The sequence below is a fragment of the Salmo trutta genome, chromosome 39, assembly GCF_901001165.1.
Source record: "Salmo trutta chromosome 39, fSalTru1.1, whole genome shotgun sequence".
NCBI lineage: Eukaryota > Metazoa > Chordata > Actinopteri > Salmoniformes > Salmonidae > Salmo > Salmo trutta.
The window spans coordinates 5954173-5971618 of record NC_042995.1 but is presented as its reverse complement, the minus strand read 5'-3'; the positions used below and the strand labels follow the sequence as shown (position 1 = coordinate 5971618).

The 17446-nt window shown below is 45.0% G+C and overlaps 2 protein-coding genes across 4 annotated transcripts; one reads left to right on the top strand and one right to left on the bottom strand.

The window, feature by feature from the left end:
* Positions 1–733: 733 nt before the first annotated feature.
* On the top strand, positions 734–5759 carry LOC115179363 (P2Y purinoceptor 8). 2 transcript variants are annotated; one of them, XM_029740799.1, is made up of 3 exons: positions 734–890; positions 4172–4509; positions 4728–5759. In XM_029740799.1, the coding sequence occupies exons 2-3, from the start codon at positions 4264–4266 to the stop codon at positions 5547–5549; spliced, it is 1068 nt and encodes a 355-aa protein (XP_029596659.1). In that variant the 5' UTR covers positions 734–890; positions 4172–4263; the 3' UTR covers positions 5550–5759. The 2 variants fall into 2 exon arrangements, with proteins under 2 accessions (XP_029596659.1, XP_029596661.1); XM_029740801.1 differs by lacking the exon at positions 734–890 and having other exon boundaries at positions 3382–4509.
* Positions 5760–5764: 5 nt separating this feature from the next.
* LOC115179362 (protein FAM171B) lies at positions 5765–14376 on the bottom strand. Of its 2 annotated transcripts, XM_029740798.1 has the most exons (9): positions 13950–14376; positions 12409–12642; positions 11312–11404; positions 11003–11161; positions 10390–10560; positions 9826–9942; positions 9582–9650; positions 9418–9475; positions 5765–9246 (listed from the first exon to the last, which is right to left on the bottom strand). In XM_029740798.1, exons 1-9 carry the CDS (start codon positions 14158–14160, stop codon positions 7917–7919), a joined length of 2442 nt encoding a protein of 813 aa, XP_029596658.1. In that variant the 5' UTR covers positions 14161–14376; the 3' UTR covers positions 5765–7916. The 2 variants fall into 2 exon arrangements, with proteins under 2 accessions (XP_029596658.1, XP_029596657.1); XM_029740797.1 differs by lacking the exon at positions 9418–9475 and having other exon boundaries at positions 9527–9650; positions 10390–10562; positions 11002–11161.
* Positions 14377–17446: the final 3070 nt, after the last annotated feature.

Below are 17446 nucleotides of genomic sequence, written 5' to 3'. Positions count from 1 at the left end.
ACCTTGTGCTGGGGACAATAAAAGGCCAGTTCTTTCACACAACACAATGCCACAAAAGTCTCAAGTTTTGATGGATCGTACAATGAGCATGCTGACTGCAGGAATGTCTACCAGAGCTTTTTTCCAGAGAAAGGAATGGTAATTGCTCTACCATAAACTGACTCCAATGTCGTTTTAGAGAATTTGGCAGTATGTCCAACCGACCTCACAACCACAGACCATGTGTAACCACTCCAGCCCAGGACCTTCACATCTGACATCTTCACCTGCGGGATGGTCTGAAGGGGTGTGCTGAGGAGTATTTCTGTCTGTAATAAAGCCCTTTTGTGGGGAAAAACTAATTCTGATTGGCTTGAGTTTGGCTCCCCAGTGGGTTGGCCTGGCTGCCAAGTGGGTGGGCCTATGCCCTCCCAGGACCACCCATGGCTGTGCCCTGGGTGATTAGGGCCTAATGAATGTATTTCAATTGACTGATTTTCTTATATGAACTGTAACTCAGTAAAATCTTTGAAATTGTTGCATGTTGCAAATATATTTTTGTTCAGTACATATTTTGTATTGAACAGTACTAGATTGGTGATATGAGAGGAAACTACTTTTGCATAGTAGTAAGATGTGTATTTCATTTAAGAACAGGGGAGTAAAGGTACAGTAGGTGGTTTCCTTTCTGTCTCCACCAACTGTTGTGTTCAGCTACAGTATTTTCCTTTGCAGTGACACAGATAGTGCCTTTTCACCACACGTGTCAACAGCATGCACCCTTGTATAGCGAACTAACGGCATTGGGCAAGACACAGAACAAATCATTCCTACCACATTTCCTGTGTGGTATTGCTGATTACACACTTGAATGTAGCAGCAATGACAGTGCGCATCACATGTGCATAAAGGTAAGTCACCAGCAATACATTTCATTAATCAGTTTAGATTTTACAAATCAATGTTCTTCCATGGAGATGTTAGCTGTAAGTGTTATTTTTAAATATTGGTCACAGTTTTATTTCTATGGTTGTTAAATCAGTGATACTAGCTAGTTTTCCATCCGATTGGCGACAGATTTTCAGGCGAATATTCGAAACTGCGCATAAAAACCATATTGACTTGTTGCAGATAAAAGGCTGCGCGTCATGACGTGGTGCACATAAAAATACAATTTGCGGTTAAATTCCCATGTACCGAATAAAAAATACAAGTTAAATGGGTTTCCATCACATTTTTAACTCTACTGGTGGGCTTCTCACACAATTGTTTGCCTTATATAGCGAGTGTGCTCGCTCTGCTATAGGCACATGCGCTCTATCCAACAGCAAGCAGGGCGCAGATAGCGCTGTTGTCTAGAGAGCATGTATAGCCTACATGGTGAGATTATTATGGACAAAAAAAAAATCGAGATTATTTTTATTTGTCAAACGGCAGAAAGGATCATGTTCAATGCACTTAAAAAAAAATTCGGTGCTGGATTATGGTGATATTGTCTACATGCAGGCAGCAAGTACCTTAAAAACTCTTGACACAATGTATCATGCTGCTTTAAGATCTATTACAAACGCTTGATCATTTACGTCATCACGCACTGATTTATATCCGCCAAGAAGTCTCTTTGGTGGAAACACTCCACTGGTGGGAAAATGCGCATATTTTCTTTATGCGGGTTTGAGAATACTACTTTGCAAATCTGTTGCCAATTGGATGGAAACCTAATTATTGAAATCAGAGTGGAAAATCAGAGTGAGGTTTCATCTAACAATTCATAAACTTCACAATGCTGCTTCACAGCTCCACCTACTTCAAGCGATCAAATTAAATCAACGTTTTTTTGTTGTTGACATATACACAGGGTGCAGCGTAAATGGTGCAAATTCTTATCAGCAAGCTTCCTCAACAGTCAACATTTTTTCTAAAAAGTAAAATACTACACTACCAGTCAAAAGTTTGGACACCTACTCATTCAAGTTTTATTTAAATTGTATTTTCTTTTGCTATTTTCTACATTGTAGAATAATAGTGAAGACATCAAAACTATGAAATAGCACATATGGAATCATTTAGTAACCAAAAAAAGTGTTAAACAAATAAAAATGTATGTGCCTTCCCTGTGGCTCAGTTGGTAGAGCATGGTGTGTGCAACGCCAGGGTTGTGGGTTCGTTTCCCACGGTGGGCCAGTACAAAAAAATGCATGAAATTAAATGTATGCATTCATTACTGTAAGTCGCTCTGGATAAGAGCGTCTGCTAAATGATGTAAATGTAAAACATGTATGTAATATTTCAGACTGTTCAAAGCCTTGATGACAGCTTTGCACACTGTTGGCATTCTCTCTCTAAACACGTGTTTAGCAGATGTTATTGCAGGTGTAGCGAAACTGCACCCTGTGCATATGACAACAACAAAAAAAGTTGATTTAGATACTTGAACTCTGAAGCATTTATTTGGGCTGCAATCTGAGGTGCAGTTAACTCCAATAAACTTATCCTCTGGGTCTTCCTTTCCTGTGGCGGTCCTCATGAGAGCCAGTTTCATCACAGCGCTTGATGGTTTTTGCGACTGCACTTTAAGAAACTTTCAAAGTTCTTGAAATGTTCTGCATTGGCTGACCTTCAAGTCTTAAAGTAATGATGGGCTGTCGTTTCTCTTTGCTTATTTGAGCTGTTCTTGTCATAATATGGACTTGGTCTTTTACCAAACAGGGCTATCTTCTGTTTACCACCCCTACCACAACTGATTGGCTCAAATCCATTAAGAAGGAAAGAAATTCCACAAATTAACATTTAACAAGGCACACCTGTTAATTTAAATGCATTCCAGGTGACTACTTCATGAAGCTGGTTGAGAGAATGCCAAGAGTGTGCAAAGCTGTCATGAAGGCAAAGAGTGGCTACTTTGAAGAATCTCAAATATACAATTTGTTTCACACTTTTCTGGTTACTACATGATTCCATATCTGTTATTTCATATTTTTGATGTCTTCACTATTATTCTACAATGTAGAAAATAGTAAAAATAAAGAAAAACCCTTGAATGAGTAGGTGTGTCGAAACCTTTGACTGGTACTGTAGATCTGGTCTCTCCAACCCTGTTACTGGAGAGCTACCGTCCTGTTGGTTTTCTCTCCCACCAGGTTTCTGTAGAGCTACCGTCCTGTAGGTTTTTAGTCCAACCCTGTTACTGGAGAGCTACTCTCCTGTAGGTTTTCACTCCAACCCTGTTCCTGGAGAGCTACAGTCTTGTAGGTTTTCACTCCAACCCTGTTCCTGAAGAGCTACCGTCTTGTAGGTTTTCACTCCAACCCTGTTCCTGAAGAGCTACAGTCTTGTAGGTTTTCACTCCAACCCTGTTCCTGAAGAGCTACCGTCTTGTAGGTTTTCACTCCAACCCTGTTCCTGAAGAGCTACAGTCTTGTAGGTTTTCACTCCAACCCTAATCTAGAGCACCCGATTATAATAATTAGCTAGTTGATAAACTAAATCAGTTTAGTTACAAATGGGGTTGGAGTGAAAACCTTTCGAGGGTTGTTCTCCAAGAACAGGGTTGGAGAGCCCCTGTACTAGATCAGGGATTCCCAAACTTGTTCCTGGCCCCCTGGGTGCACATAGATTTTTTTGCCTAGCACTACACATCTGATTCAAATAACTAATTAATCATCAAGCTTTGATTATTTGAATCAGCTGTGTAGTGCAAAAACTACACGGCCCCCTAGACCGAGTTTTGGAAACCCTGTAATGAGCAATAGGTCAATAGCATGTAGAAGGCATGAATGCAAAATAAAAATAATATGTCAATAGGAAAAAGTAACTAACTTCACTTCAAGCTGTTTATGACAGTACATTTCCTGTTCAAATTTGTATTTCCACTTACACAGGTGTGAAATAGGCATGATGGAAAGTCCCATGTGAGCATTACAATAACTTCACCCCTTAAAAGGAACATCAGGGGCTTTCTCCAGTTTTAGTCACAGTGTGAATAGTGAAACTACATTAGCGTTAGTATAGTGTGAGGGGAAGACATTGTTCGTCTTTCACATGGATGAATTAGCATCACACTGTTTCTGCATTCAACAACACTACTATCTCGTTACCTAACCAATATCTTTCACTTCCTCTAACATAGTGTGGTTTTGGTGTATTCAAATGAAATGTATAACACTCTCTTTTCTTCCCTTATCATTCCCAGTAATGCTTGTACCCCAACCTAAGTGACAGGACCGGTCACCCTGGTCGACTCCCCCTGTTGCTGTGGTCAAGTTACTGTTGTGGTCAGTCACAATGAACATCTCAGTAGCGGTGGCCAGAGGGGTCAACAACGCCACCCTGGAGATGCTGGTCAGTCCTGTGATGACCGTGGCTGTGCCTGTTATTTACCTGTCTGTGTTTGTGTGCAGTACCCCCTGCAACCTGCTGTCTCTGGTAGCGCTGCTGAACGTCCATTACAAACGCCATACTCCCACGTCTGTGTTTGCCATCAACTTGTCGCTGGCAGACCTGCTCTACAGCGCCTTCCTGCCCCTACAGGTGAGTCACTGCCACTACAGGTAACACACAGCGCAGTCATAAGTGCCATGTACAAGGTTGTCTCTGACACTCTGGCACCTGTTACAACTAATCTGCACTGTTATTGCTGTCACATGTCACTACGTTTCTCCATAAACTTTTCCCTTCTAGTTGGACATAGCTAATATTTGATGACCACTAAGCCCGTCTCTCTCCCTCTCTTTCTCTCTCTCTCTCAGGTGTTGTACCACCTGTGGGGTAATGACTGGCCGTGGGGCGCTGCCCTCTGTGGCCTCACCACCACAGCCCTCAACTGCAACATGCATTGCTCCGTCCTCACCACCTGTGCCATCGCGCTCGAGCGCTACTGCGGTGTCGTACGCCCGCTACGCACCAAACACTGGCGCACCGCCCGGAGAGCCACCATCGCCTGCGTCCTCATCTGGGCATTTGTTCTGATTATTCAGACGCCCTTGCTCCGCCGTGACCTCACCCTCCGGGTCGTCGAGCTAAACATCACGACCTGCTTCGACGTGCTTCCGCGTAAACTGTTCCTTCACCAATCAGTAGCCTATCTCTACTTCCTAGTGGTTCTGCTGATGTTCTACGTGTTGCCGTTAGCCGTCTTGGTCAGCTGTTACGTTGCCGTGGCGAGAGGCCTGCACAGGTCGTTGCCGACGGCAGCTGAAGGCAGTGACGGTAAGAGGGAAGTGTTGTCAAGGCGACGGGCTCAGACCACAGTCGCCTTGGCAACCCTGTGCTTTGTGGTGTGTTACCTACCAACCATCACCCTTCATGGCCTGCACTTAGTCTTCCATGCCCAGGGCAAGAGCCTGTACAGATACTATAAACTAGCGCTGAGCATCAACAGCCTCAACTGCTGCTTTGATCCGTTTGTGTACTACTTTGCGTCGAGGGAGTTCCGGCTGGCTCTGAGGAGGCTGCTGGGGCGGTGTGTCCCACTGGGAGAGGGGGAGGAGCTTGGGACCTCTGAGCTGGTGTCCATGACTGGGGAGCCTAGGGAATCTAAGGGCCACTACGAGGCCGTAGTTGATCACTAGATAGTCATGCTGGAATGGACAAAGTATGCAGATGCCATAGCAAATGACCCAAACTGTAAATACCCAAAAATCTATTTTGTTATTTTATGGACAGACCCTGTGCGGTCTTCATTATAAAGCTGTTTATGCAATTGTTGTCAATGCAAATTTTTATAGTTATTCTGACTTCATTCCGTTGACATTTATTATTGAATAAATCTTAGACATGCATCATCTTGGTATCAAGTGAGTTTATGACTTAGGCATTGATAAGTGCACAAAAAGGCAGACTAATCACACTACTGTAACATACTGACGTAATCAACACAAGAAATGCCCGTTTCAAAAGCCTGAATGCCAGTTAATGTTAAATGAATACGGACAGTAGAAATACACTACATTACAATGAAATGAATACAAGGAAATACATTCAGTGAAGGCCACTTTGAAAAGAATGGGCCAGTGGGGTCTGTTTTGTCTCTGAGTAATATTATTACATACTATACTTTATACAACTCTCCAACGGTTGAAACAGCTTGTTTTTCATAACCTTCATCAGTGGCGACAACAACAACAAAATGTTCAGCATTCAATCATTTGAAGCTTCATAAATCATCACTGCATTCGTCAGGTGTATAACTTGCGCTGCTACATTTAGAAGGTACAAGTTGCTACGTCGTCAAGCTTTTTACACTCCAGATCACATTTGAACCTATTCATCGCACCAAAGCGAACATACAATAATGTAACAAACCCCCGAAGTAAAGCACATACACTAAAGCTTGGGTTTATGAATAGTGATGATGGCTCAAAAAAGCATATCTTTCTTCTTCACTCTGAGAAGCATTCTCTCAGAACATTTTTCTTCGCAGTTGCTGAGAAAGGATAGGACGATGTATGCATACATACATAAAAATACACTATCACACATACTAGATCATATGCTTGAGTATGTACATACCAAATAAAGCTATTCATGTACAGTATTTATCTTCATACACACTGAAGGACTGGCTTGTGTGATGTCACACCATGAGGAAGACTAAATAAGGGCAAAATATGAATGATGTTTCAAATTTAGCAGCAGGACGACTGATATCGCTTGTCAGATCATTTTCAGGAGGAGATTGTGTGCTTCTCCAAATGTATCAGTCCATCACAGTAATATAGTTTGTGTTAATTTGAAATACCACCTCACTTTTTACAACAACAAAAAAAGCAACATAAATTTGAGTGCTTTCATTTATTTGAGTGTTTTATGTTACGCTTATTACGTTCTCATTGCAGTGGGTTCTAACCAATCAAATTATACTATGTGTATCGTTCCCAATTGTGCTCCAATGCATCACAAACAGGCAAATGAAAGTGTTCTGTGCTTTTTAGACTGACCACCTCCCCATACTCCATCTGTATGTAAGAACAGAGATGTGTTGTGTAAGATCTGCTCGTGGAACAGGAATCATTGAACATCAACAGTAACTATTTGAAGAAGAATACGTTAAAGTAATACATGACTGGATTAGTATCCCTCAGACTTAATGTCCCTAAGAAGAGACATCCTTTCCATTGTCTTCACACTACAAGTCATATACACATACTTTCCTCTTTTTCATACACAACATTTTACTTTTTACCTTTCATGCATTCTCAAAGAAATATGGTATTTTCCCCTTAATAGAGGTGTAAAGATGACCTCTTAAAGTGACAGCTGTGAATCAGTGTCTAGTTTATAAACAGAGCGATAGACAGATGGCTGGGTACAGCCAGTCTTAAACACTGTGAGCAGAGCAGGCAATGGTGTTAATATTGATTTCCTTTAAAGGCAGGCAATCACGGTGGGTAAGTGTCAGTGTTCTGTACAGGAGGACTGTATCACTGTCCGTCTCTGCTGCCAGATCTCATCGGCTCAGCCCAATACAGCCCTCTATCCTAATTACCCTTCATTATCTCTCTATACAGTATCTCTAATTCCTCATCGCAGGCAGCGTAAAGAACGCATCTTCTTTGATGCAGATGCCAGGAATGAGACGATCTGAAGCCATACTACTGCTGTGTCGCACTAGCATCTATCTAACTATTCCTTTTAGAAGGACTGGAGCATACACATCCATCAAACCACAGAAAACGCTTTAACATCGCCGTACATTGTCTCAGCCATCCGCCAATGTACGACCCCTATAGGAAAACAATAAACAATAAACTCAATCCCTTCTTGACAGATTCAACGTTCCTGTAACCATCGCAGCCAATTAAGGAAGAAGCACTGATCATGCAACTGGACATGAAAAAAGCCCATTAACTACTGAACGCCAATAATGTCAATACACTTCCAGAATTGACTGGTAATGTACTAAGTTCTTTCCCAGTCCATCTCTGGTGAGCAGTGCCTTAGCTCCGTTTGACCAGAGGCCTCTCTTCTCTGACATGGTGCCTGGCGCTTCTCTTCTCGGCCCTCCCCTTCTCCCTCACCTTCCTCAGCCTGCGTGGGGGCGGTGTCCCCCTCGACTCACTGTCCTCCTGTGCACTGGACGTGTCCATCCCGTCCCGCTCCTCCGGGATATTGGGAATGGCCCCGCTGCTCCCGTCCAGAATGTTCCTCAGGTAGGGGTCTTCAGGGGTGCAGGTGGCGGTGGTGCCGCTCTCGCTGCTGCTCAGGTCCTGCTCCTCGCTGTAGCGCCCTCTGCTGTGGTGGGGGAACGAGCCCCGGATGGAAGGCCTCTCTCGCTCTGCCTCCCTCACACTCTGCTGGGGCTCATTCATGTCCACGCCAGAGTCCAGGCTGGTGTCGTTGCTGCTGGGGGGCCGTGGGTGGCGTCCCTGGAGCTCTATGATGGAGTGGCGGACCGAGGCGGCTGGTTTCCCATCCAGGGAGACGAACCAGGCCCTGGGGTGAGGCGACGAGGCCTTGCCTCGGGTCAGCTCCAGGAGTGTACGCTCTGATATCCCCTGAAGTTCACTGGGGCCCCCCATCCCACTGCTGAATGCCCTCATTCCAGCCGCCTCGTTCAGAGTACCGGGGACGGAAACAGAGGACTCCGGGAGGCTGCTGTAACGGCCCCACGCACCAGGATTAGAGCCTGGGCCTTGGGGAGTGGTCTCCAGGGCCTGGGGCTGGTCCTGGCTGCCCTGCTGGGGGTTGGCTCCCTGGGCATGGTGGGGGTTCTTAGGGAGGGTCTGGGTGTAGCTGTCCTGACCGCCCTGCTCAGAGTGGGAGTGGGTGTCATAGGCTCCTCCGTTGCGGGGGAAGGTGGCCGACTTGCAGCCTGATCCTTGCTGTTCCCCACCCTGGCTGCTGAAGCGCTCCGGGGCCTGGAGGATGGCCACAGGCTGGTTGTAAAGGTGGAGCAGCTGAGCACCTCCACCCAGGTGGGCTCTATTCTGCTCCTCTCTGGACCTCTCCCTCAGCCTGGCCACCTCCTCACTGTTGACGTAGTGGTGTGATGCCTGGGGTCCCTTGGCCCCACTCCCCAAATTTTCATACAGGAGGGCGGGGTCTTCCACATAGATGTTGTAGTTGGCTTTGTTGTGCCTGGGGGTGGAGGAGTCACACTGGACGCTGCGCGAGGCCAGGCCGTGGGCTCTGTCTCCGGGGTGGAAGGACATCATGGCATGGCCCTCCTCCATGTGGGTGGAGGTGGTCTGGTCCTTCTTCAGAGCGGACAGCTTAGAGAACCGTGCTCTCCTCCTCCTCCTCGGCCCACGAGCGGAACCTGAATCGCTGACAGTCAAAACAGTGGGTTGATTGAGAAGCAGAGAAGGTAGTCAATACACAGTGGGTCTTTTGGGGGATCTTTGTTATGTGCACGTTTAACTTCATATAATCAGCATTTGTGTCAACAATTAGTAGAACAATCCTGGCCATTCAAATGTTTTAAATTGTATAACTTACTGTAAATATTTTGGACAACCCCCTTCGCCCCACACGCCCCCATCTGTGATATTTCCAGCTGCAGTTGACACACGATCAGTAACGTTAGTTAATTAGGTTGGTCTCTTACCCACATTGACACAGCAGCACAGCCAGAAACCCCAAGACTATAACCAGAGTCCCACCCAGGATTCCTATGAGCAGGTAGGTGTGGTAGGAGAGGAATTCCATTGAGCTGGCATGGCCCATATAACCTAGACAGGTACACACAGAGATGAGTTGATTATATTATGTTGATCGTGGTCAATATGTTCTCCAGGATAGTAAGACATGTTTGAAGACAATACTGAGAGTGAGACTCCATCATTTAGTTCATTTGTAACATTCAATTCATGAAAACTTCATTTTGGACCGTTACAATCGTTATACCGTTGGAGGAGGGTAGGGGTGCAGCGATCCAGTAACCCAGGTGAGAAGCAATGTAGGTCCAGACCAGATGATCTCCAACCATCTTCACTATCCCCAGACCCTGGTTCTCCCAAGCACCTGGAGGACGAAACATTGTGAGGAAAATGTATGAAGTAAAACTTAGAAGACACAGGCAGATACTTCCAGTTCCACAAAGTAAGTGAACACAGGAAGTATTTTGTAAACAAAGAACAAGTTGCTAAGGTAGGTTGAGTTCCAGTCCTAGTCCTGTTGCGCTAATAGCTTTATTCGTAAAGAACAGGAAAGCCAGCACACTGTTTATGCTCCCAATTCTCACCTATTTATTGACAACGTTTCGATCCAAACCGGATCTTCATCTTCGTTTTGACCAGACGAAGATCCAGTTTGGATCGAAACATTGTCAATAAAGAGGTGAATTGGGAGCATAAACAGTGTGCTGGCCTTCCTGTTCTTTACAAGTATTCTTTATTAAACCAGCACCCACTGTATGTTTTTAAGGATGTGCGTATGACCACAAACTTCTCTAGTAGCTATATTCCCCACCTGTCTTGGTGTTGAAGTCCCAGGCAGGGAGGGTGTCCGAGGGCCTCAGGTTGGTGGTGTGTGCCAGGGGCAGGGAGATCTGGATGGGGCCTTTCACCTGGACCTCCTGACCACCAGAGTACAGCAGAGTGCTGACCGCTGCCATCGCCCGCAACTCAACACTCCTGAACACTGAACACACATACAACAGTGGAGGCTGCTGAGGGGAGGACGGCTCATAATAATGTCTGGAAGGGAACAAATGGAATGGCATCAAACACATGGAAACCATGGAAACCAAGTGTTTGATGTATTTGATACCATTCCACTAATTCCGCTCCAGCCATTACCACGAGCCCGTCCTCCCCAATTAAATTGCCACCAACCTCCTGTGACATACAAACACACGGGAGAGAATTACAACATGTCCAACGTTTAAAAATACGCAGGCTCTACAAACACTCCGTTAAAGAGGAATAGTTTTCAGCAAATGAATAGTTTTCCGAGGGCTACTTCAGCTCAGAATCTTGAAGTATTCCTCAATCTTGGAAGTGTTCAACGCTTACTTTCATGTATCAATACCTCTCAATTCCATTTGCTGGTGCACTGCATGTATTCGATTTGCTGAGCCCACCTGACTTGTTGTGAATGATGCCTGGGGTGCAGTTGACACAGTCCTTGCCTAGGTGGCGCTGTGGCACGGTCAGGTAGGCCATCACTGTGGAGGTGTTTCTGCCGTCTGAGAGCATCAGGTGACTCTTGGGGAACTGAACGCTGGGCTGGTAGGAGATATCTGTGAAAATAAGAACAAAAGGACAAGATGGAGTTAATTCCCTCTACCAAAGCACTTCTGCCACAGTAGACTAAAACTGTTTAAAGAGTAAGATGTTGCATCACATTTAGGGTTACGTTCAAGTGACAGTTTCCAGATGCGTGCACATACCAGGTAACTTCCCAGTGATGAGCACGGAGTCGTCAAACAGCCAGATGTTGCCTTGGTTTTGAGGGAGCAGCGATAAGGTCACTGAGGAGAATACTGTAACACACATGAGGTCAGGTCAGGTGACATTCCAATCAGGAAATCACTAGACACTATTGAGCTGCACCCTTCAAAAAGGGTCCCATTGTAGTGTGTCATGTTCCTGTACTTCTACAAAGCCACCAGTAGATGGCGTCATTGAAAAGGGCTTTTTATGGTCCTGCGTGTAAGATTAGAGAGAGAAGGGAGGTGGCTTTAGATGCAGAGCATAGCTTGTACCACCAGTCACCTCTCTATCAGTTCTTTCTCTGTTCACTCTCTCTTTCTCTGTTCTCTCTTTTTCTTTCTCTCCTTTGCTCTGCCTTATTCAAGACAGAGACAGAGAGAGAGAGAGAGAGAGAGAGAGAGAGAGAGAGAGAGACAGAGAGCGAGAGAGAGAGAGAGAGAGAGAGAGAGAGAGAGAGAGAGAGAGAGAGAGAGAGAGAGAGAGAGATAGAGAGACAGAGAGACAGAGAGAGAGAGAGAGAGAGAGAGAGAGAGAGAGAGAGAGAGAGAGAGAGAGAGCAGCCCTAAGAGCAGCAGTCTCCTCTTACTAAATATAGCATGTCAAAATGGTGGTCAGAGTCCCCTTAACATCTTATTCAATACAGCTGCAATTAGCTGACACTAGATATGACATGGCATTATGGTGTTACATTTCAGCACAAAACGCTTGCCTCAGACTCTCTGGCAATACATAGTGAGTGCATCCTGCTTCTGACAGTAAGAAATCAATACAATTAATGTAGTGTACGGCATTAAATTGTGCTTTGCTCCAACGGAAAAACAAAAACAAACACTGACGCTAATGTGCTATGTGACACAGTAGGTGAACACCTTATTTTGCTCATTGTGTCAAATCAATGCTTAAAAGGAAAGGAAACAAACAGCTATATCATTTAGTAGCTTGGGTGAACTATCCCAGTTTAAACTCTAGAATTTAGCCACACCCGACACCCAGCTGGTTGGGTGCTTCTCAGGGACTCCTCCAGGTGGGACCAGACTGTCACAGTGCTACTCACTGGGTCTCTTGGTGGTCCTCCAGGGCAGCGGGGTGAGGACGTATCCCTCCATGCTAGCTACAACGGTGAGGCTGAGGCCCAGGCTGTAGGGGACCCTGAGCAGCACCTCTCCCCTCTCCCCAGTCAGGGCCTGGCTACTCAGGGTGTGGTTGACAAACACCTCCACCTGGGCCCCGCCCAGGCGCCGCCGGGTCACCTGATCCTTCACCAGGACCCTCAGGGCAAAGGGCGGCTCTGGGGAGACACAGGAAGTGAGACGCAGGAAGTAAGGCTGTTTGTGTATTGCAATGACAAAGTAATATTAAACCTTTGTTTGTATGGCTGATTTTCTACACTAGAATTGCAGAACACTAATGTATGATCATAGAATGTACCAGTGCAGAACACAACCTGTGTGGTGGAACAACTCATTTACAAAGCCACATACAAAGAGACAAGACTACACTAAAAGACCAAGGAGGTGCATTTAAAGGTGTTTTCGAAGGTTTATCTGAAGGTGTATGCCGGTGTGTGGCTTTGTGAATGCAGGGATCCCATTTAAACAGTCTCTCCTCAGATTCAGTGGCAGCTCTATGAATTATCTCAGGAACCTTTAACTGCACATGAAAATGTGATGAGAGCTGAATCTGTGAGAGGTAATGAAAAATAGATCAAAGTGCTGTAGCATCTGTGAGAGGCATTGTGCAGTGTCAGACTATGTTCCCTCCACACACACACACACACAGACACACACACACACACACACACATACAGATGCTATAGGCCAGGCCCTATTTAGCATACAAGGCTATCCCGACAAAACTGCTTCACAACAGCAACAATGAGCAAATGTAGCCTATTTATAGACTACAATCTGTTTACTAAACTAATCTAATCCTAGTTACTCATGATAATAACTCTAACTAATATGATGAGGCTTAGTCAATTAAATAAAGGACTTCTGAAGCAAGGCAATGGTGAAACAGATATGGTGTGAGCGTGCTGTACTTAAGGATTAAAACCCTGATCATTACAAGCACAGTTTCACACTGGCCATACAGATAATCCCCTAATCTCGAAAACCTTCAAATGAAATCATAACACTAAATCCGATTAGCTGCCAGGGGAATCTGTCGAGGGGCCAGACTATTATATTGCAGTGAAAGTCATAAATCTTAGGAAGATGTATATTGAATGTGTAGGATGCTCTACAATACGTGAAGACAACGTTGGTAAAACCGGTGTTCACAGGTTTACTGATAACGGTTCAATCATTGTGTACATTGTTTTAAAACATCATTGTATTCCTGCGAGGCATTTGCATGTATTATTGTTGTAGCCTATGTTGAGTGAGATAAATACACAAAATATCATATAGGTTAATATCATCATCCTATATCGTCCTATATGATATTATCAATGAGAAATTATTATCAGTTCCGTTATCATGCCCACTGTTTTATTCTCTCCACACTGAACATTTTCTCCCCACCATTTTAACATGCTGGACAGGCCCTCAAACCCGCAGCCCAACCCAAATATACCGCAAACATGTCCTGTACCTGGTGTTAGGGCAGACCGAGTCTGAACCTGATAAAGGGCCGTCTGGCCGGTGATGGATCCGTCTGGGACAGTGGCGATGGCATTGTCCTCGGCGGCCAGCAGCGTGGGTTGGCCGCCGAGGACACCACCCTCCGGCGCCGCCCTTACAACACCATCCCCGCAGGAGATCACAACCAGCGAGAAAAGCAGGTACAGGCGGTCCGCAGGCATGGCGAGAGGGAGCCGCGAACCAAAGACATAACTGCGCGAAATGAGACAGAGAAGGAGGAATGGAGGCCTAGTCTCGCCGCTTTCTTTGTCATGGAAACCTCATGGTGGAACGGAGGCAGGTAACCTAAGTATGCACAGAAAGCAGGCAGGCTGGTGGTGTTGGCGCGCTGGTGCTGATGCTGTGTTTTCGGGGCGTACAACAACAGAGACGGGAGATGGTGCTGTTACATCATAGATACAACTCTACAATGCCCTCTGTCGGAAATGTCTTTTTGTACGTAAACAAAAAGATGGTAGCCTACACATGTTAGAAATTGATGCCAATTAAAGCCACCCTCTGTCAGATGTGCACAATCAAATTGTGCCCAACGAGAGGAACAATTTAAATAGAGCAAATACATCCCATGACATTTTCACATGCAATTAGCAGAATATTTATATGTAATGTCTCCATTGCTCATGGGATGACTTTCCATGGCTGCAACATTACTTTAAAACAATATTATTTGAAGATATAGCCTAACCTACATTGTATACAAAGTTATTTTACGAGGAAAAACATATCCCTAAACAATGGAGTAGGGGCTCCCGAGTGACGCAGCGGTCTAAGGCAGCATTGGATCTCAGTGCTTGAGGCGTCACTACAAACACCCTGGTTCAATTCCAGGCTGTACCACTACCGTCCGTGATTGGGAGTCCCATATAACTGTGCACAATTGGCCTAGTGTTGTCCGGGTTTGGCCGGTGTAGGCCATCATTGTAAATAAGCGTTTGTTCTTAACTGACTTGCCTAGTTAAACAAAACTAGCCTAGGTCCTTCATTTTTTGATGCCTTTTCTCAGAACTGAGTCTAAGAAAACAAATGTGTTCATATGTGTGGGGGAAATCGAAAGGGGCCATTAATATTTTATTTGAAGCACCACTTATAAATTCTAGAAAGATAACCTGTATTAAACTCTCTTGGCTTTGCCTGGTGACAGTTGAAGAATTGACCACTAAGTGGCGACATTGTATCGTTTCCCAACACTGAGGCAAGCAAGATGGTTGAACTTGAGTTCCATATCTATCTTCACAAGAGAGCAGGGTCAAGCTCAACGAGAAAAAGCCACACTGGAATCTTTTCTTTTTCAATAATGGATATTTCTATTGGTAGTCTATATGGCTGTGGAATCTTTGAACGGAAGTCATAAGCTATGTGCAACTAGTAGGCCTAGAAAAGGTGAGACCATCTCAATCAGTGATCAGAACTATGGCCAATGTCACCCTCTCCTCATATATGGAACCAGTTAACATTTAAAAGAAGTCTATTCTAATATTCTGTGTGTTGCTTTGTTGTTGTTGTCATTTACCAGATGATCTTATCCAGAGCGAATTACAGGAGCAATTAGGTTTAAGTGCCTTGCTCAAGGGCACTTCGATAGATTTCCCCCCTAGTCGGCTCGGGGATTCGAATCAGCGGCTTTTCAGTTATTGGCCCAGCACTCTTAACTGCTAGGCTACCTTCCATCTTAAGGAGACAGCCCACCAGAGGGAGGTAGACTGGATGAACATCCACAAAATCACAGTCTCTTCTCCTTTTAGAATCTCTCCCAGTGTGCTGACTTCCTCTTCTGATTGAGGGATTGTGTCCCAAATGGCGCCCTGTTCCCTATATAGTGGACTACTTTTGACCAGGGCACATAGGGTCCCATATGTAGTGCACTAAATAGGGAATAGGGTGCCAACAGTGTGCCATTTGCGACAGAACCAGGGAGTGTCATGTCCGTCCACAACAGTAGCCTAGTCAGCGAAGAGGATGGCAGTTAAACAAGTATGATGGGTTAAATGAATAGCCTCTCCAAATGGCTCAGTGATTCATGTTTGTGATGTCCCTCTCTCCCAGTTGCAAATTGCTTTGAATGGGACACATTAAATCAAATACATTTCTTCCAGATATGGCCTATCCAGGGTGGCTATTTGTATTTACTAAACAATGCATAGAATAGCAGAGACAGCGGGACTCTGTCATTATTGTGGAAACACGGTCCTGTTTGATAAATAGCATCAAGGTAGTTCTGCTGTTGCTGATATTGTTGTTGTTGGGGACATTGGAACTTTTTTAGCCCATTCAGCAGTGAGGACCATGATATTTATGGGCTATAACTTGGACTATAAATGTTAGGCTACTATAAACCAAAAATGATTTGCTCATACAGTTCAGGTCCTTTAGACTAAATGACAGTGTTAAAGGAACTTACATCAGTTCAAAAAGGGTTTTCCAGTACAACATGCTGCAACATTGTGTAGGTCTATAGTGTGTGCATGGTTCATGGTCCATGATGTACGCCCATGACACTCTCAAAAGAAAGCCAGGACTGTCACCAACCACAGCAATATTCTCCCCATGTCCCCCCTCCCCCCACCCACAATCTCCCTCCCTTAACTCCTAACCACGCCTTTATCCCCATTGAACAAATCCAAGCTGCCTCTGCCTCACCTCCCCTCTATATCGGTCTGATGAATGGCTTTCCCCTCCACTGGCTTTAATGGGTTGCTGTGGGCCTGCTGCAGTCCAGACTGGGCCCAGGCTCTGAGGCTCTGAGGCCAACGCTACGTGTCCTCTTATCTGTGCTGCAGAGAATCTAAATGACTGTTTAGACGATGGATACAGGCACGTCACCTGAATATTGATAAAGAAAAAGCACCCCACATTACCCATTATTACCTTTAGGCTATAGTGTTACAGATGGAAGTTGTCTGTCATGAATCATCTTAAAGTCATGCTGGTCACCACCATGTTTGGTTTTACCATTGGGTGTATCATACTGGATTTGAGGTTGGTTAAAATAATACGATTTTGTATGTGTGTGTGTGTGTGTGTGTGTATGTGTATGTGTATGTGCGTGTGTTCTAGAGGTGCCAGTCCTTAATATACCATAGTGGTATCTTGTTATTTCCTCTATTGGAAAGCCAGAGGCTGAGTCGTTACAGACTGTGTATTGGATGATAAATAAAGGGTTGATCAATACAGATGTCACCACAGTGCTGAATAACTGACAACCCAGTCTCACCACAGTGCTGAATAACTGACAACCCAGTCTCACCACAGTGCTGAATAACTGACAACCCAGTCTCACCACAGTGCTGAATAACTGACAACCCAGTCTCACCACAGTGCTGAATAACTGACAACCCAGTCTCACCACATTGCTGAATAACTGACAACCCAGTCTCACCACAGTGCTGAATAACTGACAACCCAGTCTCACAGCAGTGCTGAATAACTGACAACCCAGTCTCACAGCAG